This window comes from Pseudorasbora parva, chromosome 14 (genome assembly GCF_024679245.1).
Source record: "Pseudorasbora parva isolate DD20220531a chromosome 14, ASM2467924v1, whole genome shotgun sequence".
NCBI classification, from domain to species: Eukaryota; Metazoa; Chordata; class Actinopteri; order Cypriniformes; family Gobionidae; genus Pseudorasbora; species Pseudorasbora parva.
Window position 1 is genome coordinate 24,669,867 of NC_090185.1, and position 25,150 is coordinate 24,695,016.

Sequence of the window (25,150 nt, forward strand, 5' to 3'; positions counted from 1 at the left end):
CTTCGGTGTCAAGTCTGGTGAGAAGTCGTTGCTATGGAGTCACAGCACCGTGGCAACAAAGTAGTGCCGACTACAACTGGGCCCACATTTTCACATGCTCCCCATCGGCCCTTCATTAACGAGCTGTAAAGGAGCAGTTCAGTTCACTATCTCAGCTCAAACACCTGAAAATTATATATACAATAAATATATTATATATAATATATAATAAATATATTATACACAAAACAGTTCTTCCTGGTTCTCGAATCTGATTGGCTGAGAGCCTTTTCCAGTGTTTAGATATCCTCCCAGTATCAGCACTGCTACCGTTTCGCCGTTTGCGGCGACTGTCATGGCTTTCGAGTAAATCCTTCATATTTTTAATATGAGCCATTCATCCGACAATGAGCCCAATGCAAAGAGGTCCGGATGTCATCAAAATTGACCCTTTACTTTCTTAATGGGTCAATGACAAAGAGTATCCATGATAAAAAATAAAAAAAACAATCCCATTTAAATCAAGTGCAAATGTCTTGTAACCTTCATATTCATATCGGTTTCGTATAATTTTGAAAAATATTTTCATGGATAATTTAATGAAATTTCGTGGTGTAACCAAGAAAAATATCAGAGAAGTTATTATTATAGGACAAACGTTTATTTTACAAATTTCTAATTCATAAAAATACTTGTTTTTTGGAGAGTTGTGCCACATGATTTTTATAACTAAACTTAACCTTGCCAATAAAATGTTAAATTATGCAAATATTATGTGACACTGTGTAAGATAAAAGGCTTAAACAATCCAATTTTATATATATATAAAATCTTGTTAATGGGGCTTTTTCTATTTTTGAAATCATCCTTTATTGTCTTCATGGTAAAAAAAAAAATGAAAAATTAAACATGCTCATCACAAAAGAGATTTCAAGCCACACTGTCACTATGTACACTGAAAAAGTTGCTTCCTAACATTTAAGTACAATCAACTTGAATGTTTAAGTCATTTCAACTTAAATTAGGCTACTACAAAATCTAAACAGATTTTGTTTAAATCAAGTTGAATTTTGTAGAAATTGCTTTGTAGAAACTTATTTTTTATAAGTTAAAGCAATGTAAAAACATATGGTGTCATAAATTATTGATTAGGGGTGTAATAAAATATTGATACATGTGAATATCGCAATATTTTGTTTGGAGATACTGTATTGATTCTCAAAAACACTATATCGATATTTATATATTTATTTATTTACATCCAAAATTCGTGGCTTTGTGTTCGAATTAAACCACACTGACTGTATACAACCCAACCGCTAGATGACAGTGTTATCTCAGAACGTAACTGACGCAGAGCCAGAGAAGCGCAAGGTGAATGTGTGTGTGTGCATTAGCATTAGCAAACCTCACAAGACGATATCATAGAATGATTCCGCTCCCGCGGTTAACACAGCTGAAGTGTGGACTCACTTTGGCTTGAGCTACAAAGAAGCCACTAAGGAAATCAACAAGAGTCATTTCGTTTGCAAAATAGGCCAAGTTAAAATCCAGTACTCAGGAAACATTGAATCGGAGAGCTCGCTTAACATCCGGACGTCATCCGCGTTGCGGAGAACCGTTTCGATAGAATACATACAGCACATTTTCCTCTTAGTGACAAAATAAACACACCAAAACTGACAGCGGTGGCAGCAGAACGAAAGCATCTGATCATAGCGATGTGAATATGGATGCACCAGCTCTGCAGTCCAGTAGCCTACTTGAAATGGGACTTTATACGATAGACTGCATTAAAGAAAACAGCTTTACAGTATTAAATATAAAACAGAGTCATTTAGTCATGGAATGAATGAACTATGCACTTTCTGTTGCTAAATAGTTTAGAAATGAAAAACTGCAATACTGTGAACCTTTAAAACATGTACAATAAAGAATCCTGCAGTCACTTTACTATTTCCCTTTACTTAGATAGCACAAAATAGTGATATAAATGATGCTGTATTAATTCAATAAAACAGTTACTTGTCATGTTTTATGCATATGGTTGTGTTCTTTACTCTTATAAAAAAATATTTTTTTATTCATTGTTTTTTTTCCCTTACAATATCGCAATATATCGTAACGTAACCCCTGTATCATGATACGTATCGTATCGCCAGATTCTTGGCAATACACAGCCCTTATTATTAATCATATTTTTTACAGTATAATAAATGAATATGGAAAAATAAAAATGAACGTCACATCATTGACCCATATGTTAGGCAAGTTGATCTGTAGAAGAAAAAAACTATAGACCTCTCACAAAAACCGGAAATAAAATTTGGTCCTTCATCCCGCCAAATTGCATGAAACCTTTTCCGCCGAACTTCACCATCAACAGGGAAGGAATGAAACCACATATATGGCTGCTTTTGGGAGTAATTAGAACAGCCTGGTACGCTACAATAACTTTTGCTCGTCGCTTGCGCCATTTGTCTAGCTTTTGAAAGTGCGGGGCGGAAGTACGTTACCACCACTAACACGTATTTCTGGTCTCAAACGTGGAAGTTGTGATAAAGGTCTATTCTGACTTTAATCAAAATGGAACAAACTGCTCCGCCACTGAAACGAGGTTCCTTTGCGCATGACATCAAGTCCACTTTACACTAGCCAATCAAGTGTCACCTTCCATTTCTGCTCAGATTCACTTGAAAATACAGCATCATTGACGTAAAACAGGTTGTTTTAAGTGACGATCAAATGTGACAAGATAATATTTGTAAAGCAAACCAAATCATGCTGCTCATTGCCATCTAGCTCCTTACGATTTCCAGTCGTACGGCTTTAATCAAGAGTGCCTAATCAAAATATCTGTCATATTAGCTCATTAATCAGTAACAGCCTCCAGGAAACTTCGCATGTGATGAGGTATCACAGACAGTAGGCATATTGCAAATAGTCTAAATCCACTTTTAAATCCCTTACCTGTGTTAGTCAGGCTGATTAGGAAGTGACTCGTTATGTGTAAGCGTAACTTAATCCATAAATGAGTTCATAAGCAGGGGTAGAGACTCTCTACTTTGGCTAAAAGATCAAGAGGTGCTGCGCAACCACACACCTCTGGTTTGCTGCAGGGGAAAACATCTTGCACAATGCAAATGCATGTCATTACAGATTTACACCTTCGGTTTCTGGCAAAACTCTTGGAAAAAAAAAGTGTTAGTTAACAGATGGATTTTGGCACTACTCCATTTCAGCCACTGGCAAAATGATGGGAGTTCATCAGAAAAGACTAATACAACCTGAAAAATGTCAACATAAACGTCTGAAATCTCATAATTTCATATATTGCTGCAAAGTAAACGGATATAAAGGGTTGTGCACCACATTTAGGAGGTTTGAGACTAAAGTTGAATATATTAATTCACAATTCACCAACTGTTAAATGTCACAGGCACTCCAAGCACACAACATCTACATTGTTCCTATTTGAAAACACAGATATGCGCTGCCAAATCACGCATTAGTGGATTTTAAGGCAGAAACGTGTGGGTTGAAAATATAAAAGGTTATAAGACGATATTATAAAACATATGTTAAATATTTAACCTTTGCGATAAGTTTCAGCAAACACACACTTGCACGGACGCCTCTCCTGCCAATGCTAAGCTCAAGCCAGCTAACAACATCAACACAGCGCCAGAAAACAGCTCGATTTACACTCACCGAGTGCCTGGATTGTGGAAACATCATGTCAGTTTTGGTCTTCGGGGTCTTGCCTTCTCCTCCTTAAAGAACAGGAAAGCAGTTTGCTCAATAGACGTCTATATTTGTGTGTGTTTTCTTTGTTTCGTCGCTAGCTCCTGTGCCAGCTACAGGCAGCTCGCGCTGCTGCTATGGCAATAAAGCAGCCTGATGTGTGCCGCACTGAGCGCGCTCTTTAACACGCATTCGGCATGGAAAAATGATCCGTAGATGATTTGCTGGAATCTGCTGGATTGGTATGGTATCTTTCCTGTCCTTTTCCACGTTGGGAATGAGCTCAGACAAGGGCTGGTGTGTCTATCTCCTCCCTGGTTGGAGGAAATCGAGTGGCTGTGCAAGAGATGAAGTGGAGTTTGGGAGCTGATGGCTGCTGCTGTTTTTGTTGTTGTATATATATATGTATATGTATATATTTTATATATATATATATATATATATATATATATATATATATATATATATATATATATATATATATATATATATATATATATATATATATAAAATTTGGATAATAAATGAATCATTTGAATAATTTATATTTTCAGTATTTGTACAGTATATATTTATTATATAATTAATACATAATACGAAAACAGCTCGTAAATATATAACATAATTGTAATATATTTTTTACTATTTATTTGATATATTTACAAAATTAGTAATTTACCTAAAAAATTTATATGTAATTTTTCTGTTATATTTTATATATATATATATATATATATATATATATATATATATATATATATATATAGTTATATAATTAATAACAATTAAAGCAACAGCAGCAAACTTATTTAGTCATTTATATAAAAAATTAAATGTAATATTTATGGAATATTTAAATATTCGATTTTAATTATATTTTCATCTACAACTTACATTATATATATATATATATATATATATATATATATATATATATATATATATATATATATATATATACATATACACACACACACACATATACGTGTGCTATTACATAAGATAATTATACAATTAATATATAGCTATAAAATCAGTTCATATAAATATAAAATTTATATATATTTTTTAAATTTTATTTCATATTCTGAATTTATTTTATTTCCATATATTTAATTAATTTTATTATATAAACATTTTAATTTTATATTAACATAACATAAACATTTTAATATCGAACAATGAAACTGAACCACCACATAGCTCAAATACTTAAAGAAAAACCATTACATTTTATTTTATCTACAATTATATAATATATAACAAAATATAGCTATATTTCTATCGAAATTTCATTTTAAATACTTATTTACATAATGTTTTTATGTAAATGAAGTGTATATTTTTCAAAAAAATGTGCATATACTGTGTGTGTACTTAAAATCAGCATCAATGCAACTACGAAGTTCAGATCATTCTACTTTATGACAAACATTAGATTAAAAATATTTCCTTCAGTTTCCCATGTTCAAATAAAAACTCAATTCAACAACCACATGTAAGTCATCCAATAAATAAGCATAAATGTGACTTAAATGACATCTCAGCAGCTGAAGTTATATTATAATACGAGATCCCAGTTGAACAGTGTATGAATCATTTAATCATTCTTTTAATTCTTCATGAGAAGGGAGGGTAATCCCAAACTCAAATATGGTGGAAGCTAAGATTATCGTTATAACTACAAAGAAAGACTCTTAATGTAGTTCATATTTCACCAGGAAGACCATCTACCTTGTTCATCTTTCATAATAAATGAAAAACAAAACCTCAACACAGACCCAAATGTATAGGAACAAATTTTATTCCAATTTAAAATGGATATTTTTTTCTTTAAAGGAGAAGGCTATGAAAGTCATTTTCATGTATGAATGAGGTTCAGGCAACAGTGGTTGAAATGAAACATACAAAAAGAGAAATATGTCTAAAATACTGTAAATGAACAATAATTAAGCCCCTTGTCAGCAGGGTTTTGCGTTAATACGGTTTCTCCTTTACCCGACCCTCTCCACCGAAAACAAACACATGCAATTAAAACGTCATTTCTTTTTAAAAACAGCAGTTTGTCATCTTTAATCTTAAATACAGAATAAAATTGTCCTTTTCCTGTTGCGCATTTACCATAATCACATACTTAATGTTTATTTGTTTTTAAAAACCGGACCATAAAATACACAAGTCCTTTTTAAATGATTTCCACAACATTGGCACTTGTAAAGAGTCTGGCTCTACAAATCAAAGGGATTGGCACACTCAATATAGTACATCATTTACATTTGGTATGCTTAAAAAAAGAAAAAAAAAGAACAAAAAAAAAAAGGAAATGAAAAAGAGCAACCAACTGAACAAGAAATACATTACAAAGTAATACAATACTTTGATTTTATACACCACTACACAAGTTTATTTTTACCGGTTTTATCAAAAAGAAATGTATTATATTAAAGTGTCCTACATACAAGTGTTCAGGTAATGCATCGACGTCAGAAAAAAATAAAATAAAGATAGCTTCATATTGTACGCGTATCCATCACATTAGTGTGGACCTCAAGCGAAAGCGTCATTTCTATTCATTAGTGTCTGCATCTTTCAGAGTACCAGGAACAAGTTTGGAGGAACAGATACATCACGAGTGGAGTTAGTTTCATTACTGCAGAGTAGGTTCAGTGCATTAACCCAGGGAGGAAAAAAACTTAAACACCAGTTGAGTAGCACATCAAAGCTAGTTTTACCATCTGCAGAACGTATGATGTTTTGGTACTTTTGTACTGAATGGGTATGACATTAATGGCTGTAGTGTTTTAATTGGATAAAGAAAGAAAGGTGTTTCTTAGATTAGGCCTAGCCCTTTAAAATGAAAGCTGTATGTACAAGCCTCAAACGTTCATATGTTCAAAAATGCCGTCATAATTTGCAGGTCCACTATTTGTACAACAACGAAACCGTTCGAAATTGGCATATGACGACTGACAGTACCATCCCACCCAAGTAAACATATAGTTTAAAATGAATCAAGCCCCGCCCAGAAGCATGACGGTATGCAAATTCTGGATGTTTGAAAAGCGAAAAATACAACGGCAAAACAATGAAACAAAACCAAAACATCAAAATGAAACTAAAAGCAAAACAACAAAACAAAACAAAAACATCAAAATGAAACAAAGCAAAACAAAACTAAACCAAACAAACAAAATGAAAAAGAAACTAAACTAAACAAAAGCTTAACTGGCCTGGCACAGGAAGATTGTTTAGTTAAACAAAAATGTTTTTCGCAATTTGGCAAACAATTCGTAAAATGCACCAAAAGGTCCAAATGTATAAGAAGGCTTGTAGGATTAAACGCAAACAAAACTGCAAATATACAGCTGCGGTTGGGTGGGGGGGTGGATGCGTATAAATAACACCTTCAAAAGCCTTGTGCACTGACCGACACTTCCAAACTATAGAATTCAAATAGAGAAACCTCCTAAAATACATTCAATTACAGGTTTAAAACAAAACAAAAAAATAATTGCGCCAATGTGACTGTCGTGATTCAAATATTTCCCTAAATCATAACATGAGATTTCGTTATTTTCGCAAATTCCAATGATTCAAGTCCTTTCAAGCTATTTTGCTTCAATAATACAAAGCCAATAAGACTGTATGAGTGCTAACGTGCGATAAACGAGTAAACGGGACTCAAAAGCGATACCGTCATGGCCCTCAAAACCAAACATGGCAAATAGAAATGTGCGCCACCGCCGCCGCGTAAAATGGTTAATACTTCATCCGTCAACTTACAGAATCAAAACAGCCCATTCAAAGTCGCTTAAAGAAAATAGCGCAAGTCGCTTGTCCTTGTATTTTTTCCGAAGATCACAAGGGCCTCACAAAATATGCTCCCTGGATGCACTGCAAGTTGAACCTACGGAAAATGGCAACTCCTGTGGCGTCACCCGCGCGGTCCCTGATTCAGATACCCACTTCGGCGTACCTATTGCTCCATAGTCTTCATAGAGTCGGTTCATTCTCCGCTCACAATTAGCCCTTGTAATGAAAAGTATGAAAACTCACCTGAATTACATCATCAAGATCCCCAAAAAAAGCCAGCTAGCTATGGAATCCAAAAAGCTAATCAAGTGAGAACTAAGATATGATACTACGAAACCAAGAGCGAACCCTCTCGAAATAAGAAAGGAAAAAACCCCAAACAAACAACGCAAGCAGAGACCAGTTAAGAATTCAACCACTGATAAAATTCTCAATTTCCTATTTGCATAAAGCGACGTTGATGAAATGGAAATTCAACTTCCCATTTTCAAGCGATTCAAATATTAGGGAAAAAAAAACAAACAAAAAGAACAGAACGGTGACAATCAAATTTACGAAATACCAAAAAGAAAAGCTCACTTGCCAATGGATTTTTTTTACAGCAGTAGAGACTCAATCCCGCTTTCGTTTGTAGTGCGCTCATGCGGAAAAAGTGAGTCCTGTTACATATCTGGTCCATAAATTACATAAATTAAAAAAAACGTATCGATTTCACCCTATATAGCACTTTTGTGTTGTACTGCGTTGAGTGTTTACGAACATTTCAATCACTGGATATTCATATTTTCAATGTTATACTGAGTAAAAACGAATATGAATCAGCTGCGAAAGGCGTTTATTTGATTCCTTCAGTCAAACCATAGTTCCAAAACTGATTTGTGTCGAAGCATGTAAACAAATCACAATCTTTGAATACTAGCTGGATCCATTTAATTATACTGATTAAACACCCAATACTGCCTACTATTGGACTGGAGGAAACAGTTCGGCGCCTAAATGATAAATTTAGCGGATACAGATGCAGACTGGGTTTTCGTTGGAAAATTTCAGGACAATTCGATCGAGAAAAAAAGAAAAATAATTATCTTCACACTTAAAATCTGCGGTGGCTCTCATTTCATCTTCCTCGCATTTCGGAAAAAGTCTTTCTCCAAGTACTCAAGTAGTGATGGGAAATCTCTAAACATCACTCCTAAAATAGTATTTAATCAAATCATCCAATCACCTTCACCTCTAGTGTTATAGCACGTGATTGCACAACTAACACCTGGTTAAATTCAGTGACGCGAGGTGAAGTCTTTCAAGAATGCCGCCCACTCTTCATTACGGGACACGTGCGCCTCCGCCGAGTGTTTCCGTTAAGTTCGTACCTCAGTTTCATTCAGGTAGAGCCCACTTACAGCCCATCTACAGAGCAAACGGATGCTCTTTGTCATTAGGCACCGGTTTAGCGGCCCAGCCCTCGTGTTTGAGGAAGAGTGGATGGTAAAGCTATCAACTGGAGGGGGTCGACACTCAGGAAGAGAGGAAATAACAGGCAAAGAAAATAACATGAAGATCCAGTGCCTAATGGGAGTGAAGGTGTGTCCGCACGGTTCCCGTGCATGTGTGTTTCTGCGTGTGAGGTGTGTAGTGCTTTCGGCCGAATGTGGGCTGCAGGTGTCTCGCTCTCTTTCGGTCTCTCTCTCACACTAGGTTGTACTCTTTGAGGTTGTGCTGCAGGATGGTGTCCTTGACCGCCGCGAAGACGAAGCGGATGTTTTCGGTGTCTGTGGCGCAGGTGAAGTGCGAGTAGATGATCTTGTCGCTGTCCGGGTTCAGGTCCACAAACATCTTCAGGATGAATTCGCGGCCCGCCTGGGCATCCCTCTGTGGACCTGCGAGTCAGTAGAGGAGATCAGTAAACAAATCACTAGTCATGGAGATAAAACAGATTTTGGAAGTAAAGAAAAAAAAAAATGGAAGTGGTTGTGGTTGTAGTTCACAAGTTTACCACATGGTGTCAGTGTAGGCTTCATATAAATTTACCATCAAATTCAGGGAAGTAGTCCACCAGGTGAGAGTACATGATCTTCTCCTCCAGAAGGTCCTTCTTGTTCAGGAACAGAATGACTGAAGAGTTCTGGAACCAGGGGTAGGTGATGATTGTGCGAAACAGAGCTTTGCTTTCCTCCATGCGATTCTGCAGATTTCAGAAACCAAAATACCACAATGAAAGGGCGCCCAGCTTCGACTGCACTGATGACTAATGCATATTACTGTCAAGTATCACTAAATGTGGTTAAATGCACATCTAACTTCCATGAACACCAATTCAATTAACTGATGCATTTCCAAATGTATTGTATTGTACTGTTATAGTACAGAGTAATATACCTTTTTTTTTTTTTTTTTTTTTACTAAATAGATACTAGACTACTTCAAAGATTTATTATAGTCAAATGTGGGCTGAAATTTAAGAACAGATTGAAGAAATGTTTATGTTGATGAACAAGGGCCTAACCACCATTTAAAAGGGGGGAAAAGTTTGAATTTATAAATGTATATTATATTGATGTACATTTAAATTTTTTCCATAATAAAATATCATAATATATTAATAAATAACTAAAATGAATAACACAATTTATAAATGTATATATTATATTGATGTACATTTAATATTTTATACATAATACATAAAAAATCTTAATATAAACAACTACTTACTAAAAATAATTTTAATTTACAAATGTATATTATAAAATTTTTAATATTTTTTACATTATAAAACAAAATAATAATAATAACAATAATAATAAATACATTAAAAACCTATAAATACAACCATGACATAATTTTATTAACTTCTATTAATATATAAAATAAACTAATAATTTTAATAATAAAATTAATACATTAAAAACCTATAAATACAAATTAAATACTAAACATATAGTACACATTTATACATTATAATCCTACTAATACATTACAAAACTATATATATATGTATATATATATATATATATATAACAAAAGATAATATTAATAATACTTTAAAAAACTAAAAGAATATATGTATATACTCATTTATACATTATAAATAAATATTAATAATATATATAAAACAACAACAACAAAAAAATGTAAAAAAAAAAAAAAATCTATAATCACCTCATTGTCAGATTCAACAAGGACCTGGTCGTATTCACTCAAGGCAACCAGGAACATGATAGATGTGACATTCTCAAAGCAGTGGATCCACTTCCTGCGCTCTGATCTCTGCCCTCCGACATCCACCATCCTGAGACAGAGGTAACAAAGTATGAGTAGACATAGAGAATGGTTTGATAAACATGACAATGAAGAAGCTACATATGAAAAATGAAAGCTACATATAATCCTTTTCCAGTCGCATATGGTGACCAATCTGGATTTGAATTAAAATGACTAGTCCTTAAAGCCAAGTCATGTTGGTTGTTCGGGGAAAAAAAAAAAGCGGGCCATATCTGAGGTTTGCACTTCCCCATGCACCACTTTCGGTGGAATGGGCTACTAGAGATTTCTCAAAGAGTAACAATTTACAAATTACATCAAATGACATCTAGTGGCCCTGCAACAGCAGCAAAATAAATGAGCACTTCAAGATGGGAAATCATGAAAATCACATGTCGGTTATCATTATATTAACATTTTGGCCGGAAAATCATGAGGTTAATCGCATTACATCTGGAATTCATTCCCACAAAGTTGCACAAATTAAGTCGTGACATTGCACAGTTTCCAGGTATCAACTGTGTATCGAACGACCAGCTCAAAACATGACAGCAGAGGTAAAACCTTCCCAATTTAGTACAAAGAGTTACAGAAGTAATTATGATTTCATCATGCGACTGGAGTTTAAGGGCGGGAGAATAATCTATGGTCAAGTGTGGAGCCGGTCGTCTTCAGTTCTGAAACATTGTTAGCTGCGATTTTCACAAAGGAAGCAAAACTTCCACACAAACACATATAGATACGCCACAAACAAAAAGAGAACTGTGGAGTTTCAGATGCACACTGGGGTTAGTAACATCCATGCAAAGACTGAGGAAAAAACAGACATGACGGATGGGGAGAATGAGCGAGGAAAAAGTGTGCGCAAAGAATTTGGCAGTGTATCAGTAAAGCCCCGGGACAGATGGAAAAACATATTCTAAGGTGCTCCCAGACCGATCATAAAAAAAAAGAAGAAAGAAAATAAATTTGTTTTAATTATGCTAATGCGCTAAAAGCTTATTAACAACAATGAGGACATTTGAAGATAAACAAAGTATAATCCTAGGCCTCGACCAATCGACCAATAAGATGCGAGCTTTCGGCTACATCATGGACGTTTTGGCCCTGTAGACTTTACAAAATGTATTTTTTAAAATAATTTTCACACTAGTTTAATAAGTACAGTATGGGTATTTATTACATTACAATAGACAAAAAATCTTCCATTTCGTAATTTAAAAAAAAATCGTTTATTTATTTATAGATTTTTACAAGAAATCCAGCAGGTCATAAAAAAACTTTGGTTTTCCACCTCCAATAAATGAGAAAGGACGAGTGCTATCCATTATGTCAACTTATTTAGAAATGGTATGGTCTTTTTTCCTTGCTTTACCCGAGGCAAAAAGCCATGTGATGACTTTGAAAGAGTAGAATTGTAAATTATATTCAAATGATATGTATCTGTGGTGAAATTACTAGATTTTTGCATCAATAAAATCTAGAGACGCCTTGGACAGGCGCCGAATGCCGCAGCCGGTGTGCGTACACTCATTGAAAACATGTTCGAATTTTACTTGGGAGCTTCGTGTCCCGAGCTCTTGGCTCCTTTGACAATCACAGCATTATTAGACAATTTTTTTTACTGAAATTATTTTGTTTTCGTCATGCATCATGTTTCATCTTAAACAAGATTTTTATGGACATGTTTAGTGTTTGGCAAACAAGTAGCCTTAAAAAAAAATCATTTGGAGGGAAAAACTGTTTGGCCTGGTGTGTAAGAAATGCCAAACTAATTTCTCTGCAGATTTTTTTAAATTTTTGTTAAAATCTGGGGTGAAACTTAAATCAAGACATAAAAATTATGTTTTAAGGAAAGTATCAAAAGTGTTGAATTTTTAAAATATATATTTTACTTTTAAAGTTAGGGTTTTGTTGTATTTTGACCATTTTTATTTCTTTTTATGTCCATATAGTTTTTTTTCTATATTATAATAAATGCCTATATTATATTTTACTTAGTAGTACATCAAGTTAAATATAAAAATTGTTACCTTGGCAAGTAGCTGCAAAAAAATTTCAAGTTAACGTTCATTGTATTAAATTAAAGTGTAAAGTTATATGAATTAAAGTTGTTTTTAAACATGGTAATAATAATAATAATAATAATAATAATAATGCCTCTACTGTGCCTACAGTCAGTGTTATTTTAGTACCATTGAGATACTATTATAGATTTTATTCATATTTATAATTTATAATAGATTTTTATATTTAACTTTTAAAGTTGTATTCATTTTGTGGTGTTGTGGTCATTTTTATTAATTTGCTTTTATATGTCAATTTAGTATTTTTATTTAGTATTTTATTTTTATTTTATTTATTTAACAAAGATTTAAAAATACTGTAACAAAAGTACCATTGGTAATGTTAGATAATACATTAACTGATGTTAACTAATAGATTACATATTTAGGATTTAGTGATTCTCCTTTTGGGAAGCCTTGGTATAATATAAAGCTTAATGCGTTTTATGTTGTTGATATAGAAGGTAAAATATTTTTCTCCACTTTGTTTTTATATATTATTTTTTATTTATCAATAGAGTACATAATCCCATTCAAGAGATAAATTAGGTCAAAAGTAATCTAAAAATAGTCAGAATGTTGTTACATTTCTAACTACAATTTCCGTCCTTTAATTTGAAATCAGCAATCTGCCCAGCACTTATTATATCTTGCATTAAAGCAGGCAAACGATCAAACTGATTTTCTGTGTCACTCTTGGTGTGAACAGACCTTAACACTTCGCCTCCAGCACATTACAAGAATATGGGCCATTCCCAGCTCAGCAGTCAGGTAACGCTTACTGCTCCTAAATTAATGGAAATGTACAGAGACAACTCACTGGAGATTCCAGCTAAAACAAGGGAATAATCAGAGCAATTCTCAGCTGTGCTATCCCCCCTCCCCATCACACCTGCACACGGGTAAGGGGAAAAACAGAAGAGAAGGGTTTTATTTTATGTAGGCAACACAGTCTCGCTAGCTCAGTCTCTAGCGGCAAGGCGTAAAGCTTTGATAAATGGACTCCTTCAGGAGCTACAACCTAAAATAAAGCCTCTTCAGCCAGCCTCCGTTCCTGCAGGAGGTACGGCTGACCTACTTACGAGGATAAGCTCTCTTACTCTGGAGGACAAGGAGCCATAGAGGAAGACAACTCAACCTTGTTACAGAGTGTTTTAATGGCTGGGGGTTGAGGAGTATAATGTGTACCGTTACCATGTAGGTTACTTAACCAAAACATTTCACCTGTATTTCGGTCCATCGCCTACAGGTTATTTGCATTTTGTAGTATGTGTCACCTAAAACCATAAGTGGCCTAGAACGTACTAGATCTAACTTGACATTTACCTGGAATGTGACCCAGCCACCTTACTGAATAGATTGAAGAGTGTTTGCTTTTTTTTTACTTTTTTTTTTATATGCAATAAACATTCACAAATTTGTTATTTGTACATGTCAAGCATGGATCAAGAGGGAACCTTGTTGTAAGTGAAGTTATTTCTGGCGCCAGCGTGCGTAGGAGGGGTTTGACACGCTGGCTTCCAATCGATTTGTGGGCTTTTGTGATCACCTCTCTTCAGAGGAATTCTCTCTCTCATCTCGGCTCTAAACAGGGGGGGTTGTGGAGGGCTTCTCGTTGCCGCATCACCTGCCGAGCTACGGTTCGTAAATGTTCCCCCTTCGCAGGCATCATCGGTAATGTGCTTTTGCGTTATTGTCAAAGAACCCTGCCTCCTGGCCACCAAGAACTTCAAAAACAACACCATTAACACTATTAAAACAATGCTTCCATGCTAGGATTTACACAGTATCTGTAGCATAAACTCAATTTGGATAAAGATCTCATTTCTCATTATGCAATCGGGGGTGCGTTCACGCTTGTTGTTTGGTTCGCTTGGTTGGAATCAAAAACAAGAAAAAAATTGTCCGGGTCCGCTTAGAAATTACAGCTAAAGCTAAAGGCATAGAGATGTTATCACAACCTGATTGGTCAGTTTTTATTGCGAATATTTTGTAACATCCAAAACAATGGTGTGTGCTGGGGATAATGCTCTCGTTGTATGTGCGTAGCCTGTAACCGTAACGGCTGAGGACTGGTGAAAAGCTTATAAAATGTGTAACCGTTTGTTCATTCATGAGTGGGATCACCAAAGTCACGTGATTTCAGCAGTTTGACCTTGACACACGGTTCAAATCATGAATCGATACACCGATTCATAACGGTTCAAAGCTTTGTTTTGAAATCTGCCCACCACTATACAAGTCGTTATTTGGGGGTTTTTTGCGCAAAAACCTATTCTCGTCGCTTCATAAAACGATTGTAGAGCCACTGTAGTGAGATGGGCTTTGTAACGACATCTTTAGTGCCTTTTATGGGTCTTGAGAGAGAAAATGACATTGGTGTCAATGAAGGCCTTTCTGAGCCATCGGATTTCAACAAAAATATCTTCATTTGTGTTCTGAATATGAATGAAGGTCTTACGGGTGTTGAACGACCTGAGGGTAGATAATTATTGACAGAATTTTCATTTTTGTGTGAACTAACCCTTTAACTCATTGGGTCAGTAGGCGAGGAGTAGGCGGCCTTTGTAAATGTTCGAACGTATTTGACCACATGAGCGTCTAACACTGCGAAAGCAATCTGGTCTTGCGTTTTTCAACTACCTCTGGAAGTGGTTGAAAGGCTAAAAACGTTTTCCTTGATTGCTATAAATATAAACGTCAAAAAGTTTGACATTTGACCCAAAAACGGGTTACTGAAGAAAAAAAAAGGAAAACGGATGAACCCCAAATCATTCTACAATCCCCTCAGTTCCATACGCATAAAAACAAAAAACAAAGACAAATAAAATTGATGAATGTTAATGAAGTTAATGATGACAAGAGGTTAATGACTAAGAAGGACATTTACAGCCAATAACGTCACAGAAAGTGGGTGAACTTAGCGACTCTTCATTCAACCGGCCGAAGTGGACCAGACCAACGCACTGATTTGCAAAATGTTACAAACATGAAGACATTCAAACTGGGGGAGGAGTCCTCGACGACATTATGATCTACCTGAAAATGATGCTTTGCAAGTCGAAGGGATATTCAATAATCCCTGTGGTAGGGATGCGAACCCTAAGCACATCTTGCTGGGTCGGCAGATACGACGGCTCTGCGATACGGTCCAAATCGCTTAGATAGCTAGAGACAAGGAGACACGGAGAGAGATAGAGAGAGAGAGAGAGAGAGAGAGAGAGAGAGAGAGAGAGAGAGAGAGAGAGAGAGGGAAGGAAGAAGAAAACAAAATAAAGCACGGCAGCAGATCCCTTTAAGAGCTTTGGAAAAAGAGTGAGAGAATGCCGCTCGGGATCCTGGGATGCGACGGCACAACCTTCCGCTTACTCCGGTGACGATCTCTATAGAGTTCCCCAAAATAAAAAACTCTTCAAGAGTAGCAAAGAAACAACAGCAAAGGCTGAGCCCCGGGTGGGTGTGAGAATGCAATCAGGGAAGGCGGCAGTGCAGTTGCAGCAGCAGGTTAAAGGTCAGGAGACAGCGGCGGCATTGAGGGTGTGCCGTGGATTGGCGATACCTGAAGATTATATTCTCCAGGTCAAAGGGATACTCTATGATGCCAGTAGTGGGCACTCGGACCCTCAGCACATCCTGCTGGCTGGGCACGTATCCCGAAGTTGATATACGCTCTAAATCGCTAAGGTAACTGTGGGAGGAACCGGTAAGAAACACAGGCATGTACATGTGCATATACAGAACTACACAAGCGGACCCACATGGAATCCACAAACTTTCGTAAAACAAAAGGTTCAAGGATTTTTACGCTGCTCTCTTTTACACTCACACTTGCCGTCAAAAGCACAAACCTGACAGCGGATTTTGATGTGAGTGAGAGTGAGAGTCAAGGGGATTTTCAGATCTGCTTTTTACGATTCAAATGATTTTAATATTGCATTCTCTTCTTGGTTTGGTTCTTTCTAACATTTTTAAACTGACTTTTTTTTTTAATAGTCACATGAAGGGACCTATGATTACCACAATGCAGAAAGCGTGGAATCACAAAATCCAGTCATAAAAGCGGAATTTCTTGTATAACACGGAATTTGTCCATCTTTCGATGAATAAATAAAAAGCGGATCAGCACAATAAAATCAAACTGCAAAATATACTAGAGTCTGTGAACACACACTGAAGCTCGCTGTTTTCAGCCTCTGCCGTCTCAACATGCATGAATGCATGAACTTCATTTCCAAAGCCACTGGTTATGAGCATTTTTCCGTTTCATTTGAGAAAATTGTCAAAGCATAAACACAAACTCACAAAATAATAATCGATATGAAATGAAATCGATAATCGATTTCAAAGGGCCCTACACATGTAAGTAAACTGTCCTCTCATTGGTCAGAAGTGTGGTTTTTAAGTCTGACAACATTGCCACAGACTTGCAGCTTTCTTTCTAGAAAAGTTATGATTTTGAGCTGCATTACATGCAAGATATTGCTTCTTTGGTCTATTGGGTCAGACTTTCTCACTAGATGCGAACTGCAAAGTTTTCATTTGACCAGAAAACACCTCGTTTGAGTGATCTTGGACCAATTATATTGATGCGGATTCGAGTGCAACCGCCGTGTTCGTATATGCATAAAAAGACCAAGTGAGAAGAAAAAAGTTATTTTATTTACCTAACAAGCTAGGTGTGAAAACATTTAAAGCCATAGTCTCACTAGACTATAAGCATGTGAAATTTCTATGGACACTGAACTATGACGTCACGTCCACAGCAACACTACAATTATGCAGATTGTAAGTTTGCATCCTGTTTTCACATGCATATTAAAAACGAAGCAGATAGAATGAAAAAGCGCAGTGTGACCGCATTTCTGTTGGTTCCAGAAGATATTGTGTGAATTCAGAAGGCATTGGTCACAATCACACGGGCATATTTTTGAAGCTTGACAGCCTTCTCACAATAAGATTTCAGTGCATCCATTTTTTTTTAAAAAGCGGAGTGTAAACAATCTTCAAAATGTCTTATTTTGTGTTCTACAGGGGTTTCAACATTTTGAAACTTTTTGGGTAGAGTGTAGATTCCATGCGGGTGTAACAGACAAATTTTTGACCAAAACAAATGATTGTATCGTAAAGAGCCGTTCACACCAAATATGATCATTTTAAAGAGACAGTTTTAATAAATAATCATCTTAGCAAGTAAGTCCACACCACAAATATAACAGAGGAACTAAATCTTTGAAATCACTTAAAATGATTTAAGCTGATGAACAATAAAATATTGACAGCCAATCAGAATCGACCTGATTTTAAAGAGCTCTACCGTTTAAAGTGGCAGGCAACATAACTGCAGTGCGCGCTAATAATAAACAGAACATGATTGCTGGTTGATATGGATAGAGACAGAGCATATTTAGGCCACGCCCACACCCGGGGGGGGGGGGGGGGGGGAGAGACAATCCAAGCTCTCCATTGACTTTGTATTGCGTGAAGCGGTCGGCTCTTTTTTCACTTATAACAAAAAACAGAACAATGTCTAAAAGCTGATGTGTGACAAGGTGTGCCGCAAACAAGCTAAAAAACATAACTAAGTTTTTATAAGCTGTCGACCACAAAAAATGAGCGTTTAAGGAGACATAGTGGATACAGGCAATAAGACATGAAGCTTCAGCAGGAAGAATAGGTCAATTCTGGGATCCTGACACTCAGTATGTCTACGTGTGCAGTAAACTCTTTGTCAAATATCCAAATGTCAGTTTTATATATTATATTTCCTGTCACTGATTTCTTTCCCCTCCAGTGGGCGTAGTTCTCAGTGTAATCTTGCATCTCGCGCTCTGTCACTATTGCATATATGCACTTTTATGTCTTTAAACGCTCGTTTTTTGGATCAACAGCTTATAAAAACTTCTGGGTTTTTTAGCTTGTTTTCTGTACACCATGTCACATATCAGCTTTTAGACACTGTTCTTTTTTTTTTGTAATAAGTCTGAAATGACAAGGAGGCCGCTTCCCGGTAGAAAATCAATAGAGACGGCTGGTTTGTTTTCCCCCCGGGTGGGCGTGGCTTTCAGATTATGACGCAGATTATGTGCCGCTCTGTCTCTATGCACATTTTGTTATTACTATAGTTTTCGTTATCGGTGTGAACGGCCTTAAAGGGTTAGTTCATCAAAAAATGAAAATTCTGTCATTAATGACTCTTAATTATATTTTTTGATGAAATCCGAGATGTTTCTGAACCACCCATAGGCAGCGACGTCATAGCAACTTTCAAGGCCCAGAAAGGTAAAGACATTGTTAAAATCGATGACTCCAGTGGTTCAACTTTAATTATGAAGCGACCGGTGTCAGACTCTTATGCTGTTGCCGTAGTGTAAACAGTACAGCGCTTCCAGAACGGCGGCTTACCATTGGTCAACGATGTTCAAGTGAGCACCACGACACATGCACAGGTTGTTCTGTCGCAGAACTAGGAAGTGCTGCACTGTTTCAACAAAGTCAACAGCGTACAAGTCTTTTTTTGCGCACAAAACGTATTCTTATCGCTTCATAAAATTAAGGTTGAACCACTGGAGTTGCATGGACTATTTTAACAATGTCTTTACTACCGTTCTAGGGCTTGAAAGTGGTCATTAAATTGCTTAATATCTTCATGGGTCAAGGTCTTGGAACGACAAGAGGGCGAGTAATTAATGACAGAATTTTCATTTTTGGGAGAACTAACCCTTTAATACTGCATTTATACATGCATATTTCTTTTCAGATGTGTCATACTTCTAACTGACCACAAGTAAAGACAAAGCATTCAACAACTCATTTAAAAGCAATGAAGTTAAAAGGAGCTAATGGCTAATAACAGCACACACTTACTATTTAGTGGAGTCAGAGAGCTGGTACTCTCGCCTGCGGTCGTAGGCTTCCTGGATGCCTGGATCCGTCCAGAGCATCTTTATTGCATTGACATAGGGCTGTTCAAAGGAGCAAACCTTCTCCACATCGACATCTCGCACCACCAGAGCGTTGGACTGTGGATAAAGACACGGTACACAGTAAACAGCCCAGTTTATGACTTAATGGCTGTGTAATACTAATGACTTCCAAAGGGGTTTAGAACCAACTAGGTCACAAGTTGTCGAGTTAAAGTTTAAGGATCTTCTTTAGGAAATATTAACTGATTCTTTAAAACCAAAACATGAGAATAATTAACTCGTAATTCTGCGCAGAAGACAGACAGCTGACCATGGTGTGATGGCAATAAAATTTACAAGTGAGGCTTGTATTGCTTTTTATAGCCACGTTTATGGCCTATCTGGGTTTGATTTGCATCTCAACGTGCACTCTGGGCATCAAAGAGATGATTACAGCACAGTGACAGCCAGAGATTGTCACCTTGTTCTCTTCGTATTTGAATGGGATCTTGAGGTTCTCTGTGGCACGGATCATGGCCTGCATGGAGGTGAAGATGTTCTGGTAGACGAGTTTGGTGAACCCACGCTTGTCCTCGTCGGTGTAGCCTGTCCCGTGAATGATGCGCATCTGTTTGATGAACGTACTCTTGCCGCTCTCTCCCGTGCCTGAAGAGAGAGAAGAAAAAAAACATGTTGGAATAGGGTTAGATCATATTTTGGCTTATTTTCCGTCTCCGCTATCTCAGTAAATCAATACTTTATGGCAACAAATTATGAAATAAATTAATAAAACATTATTATTATTAATAAAAAAGTATAAAATATTGCACCTAAAAAAGAAATAATAGACACAGACAGACACAATAACAGCCGTTCGAAAGTATAAAAGAAATAAAACAAAAACTACAACATTTATTATTATTATTACATTTATTATTATTATACATTTTATTTAATTATATAGTAATGGGTTAAACAGAACTTAAATCACGAGACACTTTTGGTATCAGAAAGATGTTATAACTAAGCCATGTTTACCAATACTGAAAAATATGGTTTTGAACAAATTCTCTGCACAAATGGGAATTTTTTTATTTTATTTTTATAAACACACACACTAATTATTAAGTCTTTCAAAAGTATAACGGATTCAAATTTGGTGAGGTGTTATGGGTCCTGCACACTGTTGCGATTTTTCAAAATCCTTTGCAAATGTCCCTTGTCAGACTGTACGAATATGATCCCCGATGTAAGCCTTGTCACGCTAAGATCTCAGATGGCATTAATGTCAGACTGCACGATAGTGAAGGCGCGCTAAAAACGGACACGGACAAGAAAACTCGTCCGGAGTTTTATATCATCAATGAATGACGCGTTCGGTGACCGTGAGCTGCATTACACGCGGGACTGAAATGCTGGCTACAAAGAAATCTCTAGCATTCGTTTTGGTCATAGTTTGTCTTGAAAAACGGAGATATTTGACTGTCATCGTAGGAGGAGTCACACTGCAGGATTCTGTGCCAAATCTTCTGACACTGCCAGAATTTCGTCTGAGGTAAAATTTGATCGCAGCGCTCATTAATCGGCTGCTGGTGAACATGTCAAACTAACGACCAAAGACGTCAGATTTTAGCCTAGGATCTGAGGAATCTTTTAGGATTTGCTAAATTTGTCTCAGACGGTCAAATCGTGGCCAAAATTGCACCGTGTGCACCTGGCTTTAAACAGATGTAAGATTACCGTTACACCTGCACCAGAAAACAATTAGCCAACATATTTAAAGGTGCCCTAGAATGAAAAATTGAATTAACCTTGCCATAGTGAAATAATAAGAGTTCAGTACATGGACAGCACATTCTGTGAGTCTGAAACACTATTGCCCTCCTCCTTATTTTCATGCATGAAAAACACCACAGAAAAATATGTGATTCTCAACATAACGCCAACCGTGATGCAATCGTTGGGGATCATTTATATGCACGCCCCCAACATTTGCATCCGTCCAAACATGTTCATTGTCAGGCGGAACTGACGGAGCGAATCATCGGGCCTGCAGATAAACACGCGACACTCGAGAACAGCAAAAAACGGCAGCTCTCATGGACACATATGTAGGATTGGGCATCGAGAACCGGTTCTAACTTGGAACCGTTTAAAAAAAAAAACAAATCCATTGGAATCGTTTAGAAAATTTGTTTTCGGTTCCGATCATCGGTTCCAAACGCGCAAGTTTTGGTTTCCATGGCCATCTGATTTCCGGTTATTGCACGCCAGCTTGTTCTTGCCATGGAAGCCCGGTAAGCGGCGCTCTAAAGTGTGGATTTATTTCACTTTTAAAAAGCCTGGGTCGGCACAGTGCAACTAGTGTTGTCAAAAATATTGATTCTGAAATATCTGAAAAGATACGATAACCTGCTCAGTTTCTACAGTATCGATCCCAGCTGCCCTGCCCTGCCCTCTCCTCTCCTCTCCGACCGACATTGAGTTGACACGCACCACATACCCTCATTCAGCCGGTTAACCCTCGGAACACGATGGACGCTCGTTCTGCTGGACTTTTCCTTACGACAGCGTGTTAGTGTTAGTGTTAGTGTGTGTGATCGGTCTGAATTTCGCGCGGGATTGCACACAATTCTACGAATCCCCTCAGATTTCGCGCTCACATCTGAAGCGCACACACATACCATAATAAAGCCCCCTCTGACATACAAGTGCAAATATTTGCTTCTTTTTCCAGCTTATTATTGGTCAAATACACTCAAACAAATTCTCAGTGCACATTTTGAAGAGTATTAATGTAAACACAGTCGTAAACAATTCAGGAAGAAATGAAGAAAGAGTAACAGGGACAGTGTTCAGGATCCATGAGTGCGGCAGTTCTTAAAGTGACAGCAGTCATTTGTTATTCAAAGTCAAACTACAAAAAGACAAACGATCACACTGCTCTCGACTGATCAACGTGTGTAACTTTAATGGTTTTATATGAAACTTCATTTTTTGCAAAAAACATTATCCAATGTTATTTTAAATTTAATTAGCCACTTTGCATTTGTTAATTCAGTTTCTTATCTTAATGTTAGACCTACCTGAAAAAATAAAGCAGTGTATTTCATTTATATCTTTTATTCTATTGTATTTATTTGTGCTATTTTTTAATATGTTTATTTGTTCTTATTTTATTACTGTTTAGTTGTCTTTTTTAATTCAATTTACCATTCGAAATCGAGCTTACTTGCGCTGTGTGTAAGCTATTGCAACAATTCCCCCGTTGTAAAAAATACATTTAAAAACAGATTTTATAACTCTCTCTCGCACACGCGGATGATCTGAAAACACCAATAAACAAGCAAGCTGCATTTCAGCAATCTCCATTTGAGATGTTCTGCTTAAAGTGTCATTCAGTCGGTCTGTGTTCTGTCACGACTCACGAGCCGCTTCGCTGAACAGCTGAACTGCTGTGAGCTGCTGAAATAAGCCAATCAGTGCAGAGCTCAACATTAATATTCATGACTCTTCAAAATAAGGCAAAAACAGAGCATTACATCCTAGGGACAATTTAGGGTTGTAAATGGACCTGTAAAACTATCTGGACAATTTTTGCCCTTAAATAAGCCACATACCCTCTATGTAGATATCAGAAAACAATTTAACATTGTTTCAACTCATTCTAGGGCACCTTTAATAAAAATATTTAACAAATGTATTTGATGTGTGTTAATTTTAGAGATGCACGGATTGATCGGCCAGGTCAGTCACGTGTCGCCGTTTGAGCCGATCCCGCTACATGTGGCTGTTAGCGCTTGTTATGGAAGTTTTTTTTACTGTGAGCGAAGAAGACACTAATTATGCCATTTGTGAAACTTGACAAACCTACAGACCTAATTAGACACGTGGAACATGCCCAGTTTGAAGAAGGTAACTTAGTAAAGGTAAAACTGCTAAAGCTAGCCAGAGCTCAGAGCCAGCCACAGGTCAGCAGCCTCTCCTATCTTTCCTTGGTATAAGCAGCGAAAAGACCAAAGCATAAATGCATTTACGAAGAAAATTATGGAATGCATGGCGCTTGATGACCAGCCGAACGCATCTAAACCATCACTTTATGAGAATTTGCCGTTTCATTTGAGAAAACTGTCGTCATATGAACACAGACACTCCATAGTCTTCATGGGAACCAGTCAAAATAAAAGTTCCTTTTTTTTTGATTAACAGAATATATTAGGATTAGGGCTGCACGTTTTCAAGTTTTCATTAACTGTTAACCGAGGCCCTTAGCGGTTAATACTCGGTTAGCCATAGTGTGCGTCAGGGTTATTTTTTTTAGTTTATTAATTTGACGACCACCATCCCCGTAGTGAACGCGCCTATATAGAGAAATGCACATCATGGATTACATAATCAGAGAGTAGCCTATTTCTTTTCGTTTTAAATTGTTAAAAGACATTTCAAGTTTCTTAAGATCTATTTCATGTCAGCGAGGCGTACGCTGAGTTTCGTTAAATTAGGATGAGATGCGCTCCAGTTCACGAGCAATGCAAGTGGCCGCGAGGGCGCCTGCATGATTAGGGCATGTAGTAAAATATGCAGCCGAGAATGGTTCGCACAGCGTTTGACTCGCGCGGCTGAGCCTCTCCCGGCAGAGAGTTCAAGCATCTGTGGACTCGTTCCTTCAGCTCTGGCCATCTTGCTTTCAGTCCACGATTAGCTTTTTTGTTTTCTTCATTACAGTTAAAGTAACGTCTACTTTTCTCTAGTCATTCACAAGTTTCTCATTTCAAACTTTCTTTCTTCTGATCCGTTATGCACAGCGCGCGCGGCTTGAGCTCTGCTTCTGCCCTAATGCGACTTTTAGTCCAGTGCGACTTATGTTATTTTCCTCTTCATGACGCATATTTTGACTGATGCGACTCATACTCTGAAGCAACTTATAGCCTGAAAAATGCGGTAAGCACTGCATTGCAATACTTGCATTTTGCCCAGTCACTCTCATTTTTAAAGTGCTCCGACGCTTTCTATGCCCGCTTCATTGCCCGCTTAAGCCCCTTTCACACTGCACGTCGGACCCGCATATTCCCGGAACATTGCCGGGTCGCCTTCTGTGTGAAAACAACCACATCCCAGCATTGATTACCGAATTCGACCCGGGTCGGGGACCTAGTAATATTGCGGTATTCGACCCGGGACGAGCGCTGCGTGAACAAGAGCCAAAACTAATGCCGCAACGAGTACGTAACGTTAGTTATCGTGCGACTCCTAGAGCTTGTTTTTTCAATAATACAACCCTGCAGTGCTAGAGCTAGTCGGTGTTTTAAACGCAGAGAGTGTTCGTATACAAAATAAACTAAAATTAAACAAGCAGAAATGTGTGCAAACTGGACAAGTCGAGACCAC

At 37.0% G+C, this 25,150-nt stretch overlaps 3 protein-coding genes across 5 annotated transcripts in view; 1 reads left to right on the forward strand and 2 right to left on the reverse strand.

Annotated features, from left to right (window-relative positions):
* The window catches only part of tle5 (TLE family member 5, transcriptional modulator), a 41,528-nt gene extending 37,431 nt beyond the window's left edge, over nt 1-4,097 (reverse strand). For both annotated transcript variants that reach the window (XM_067415996.1, XM_067415995.1), the window contains exon 1: nt 3,691-4,097. In XM_067415996.1, the coding sequence (XP_067272097.1) occupies nt 3,691-3,717 (27 nt within the window). In that variant the 5' untranslated portion in view covers nt 3,718-4,097. The remainder of the gene's footprint in view (nt 1-3,690) is intronic.
* Nucleotides 1-25,150, forward strand: part of LOC137040417 (guanine nucleotide-binding protein subunit alpha-14-like) — a 168,715-nt gene that overhangs the window by 72,224 nt on the left and 71,341 nt on the right. The gene's annotated exons all lie outside the window — the stretch shown is intronic.
* The window catches only part of gna11a (guanine nucleotide binding protein (G protein), alpha 11a (Gq class)), a 40,380-nt gene continuing 23,584 nt past the window's right edge, over nt 8,355-25,150 (reverse strand). The window contains exons 2-7 of one of the 2 annotated variants that reach the window (XM_067416014.1): nt 20,244-20,428; nt 19,725-19,879; nt 16,420-16,548; nt 10,693-10,822; nt 9,565-9,718; nt 8,355-9,413 (exon numbers count right to left, since the gene is read on the reverse strand). In XM_067416014.1, coding sequence (XP_067272115.1) covers nt 9,223-9,413; nt 9,565-9,718; nt 10,693-10,822; nt 16,420-16,548; nt 19,725-19,879; nt 20,244-20,428 — 944 coding nt within the window. In that variant the 3' untranslated portion in view covers nt 8,355-9,222. Of the gene's footprint in view, nt 9,414-9,564; nt 9,719-10,692; nt 10,823-15,899; nt 16,029-16,419; nt 16,549-19,724; nt 19,880-20,243; nt 20,429-25,150 lie in introns of both variants that reach the window. The other variant, XM_067416013.1, reaches the window with a different exon arrangement.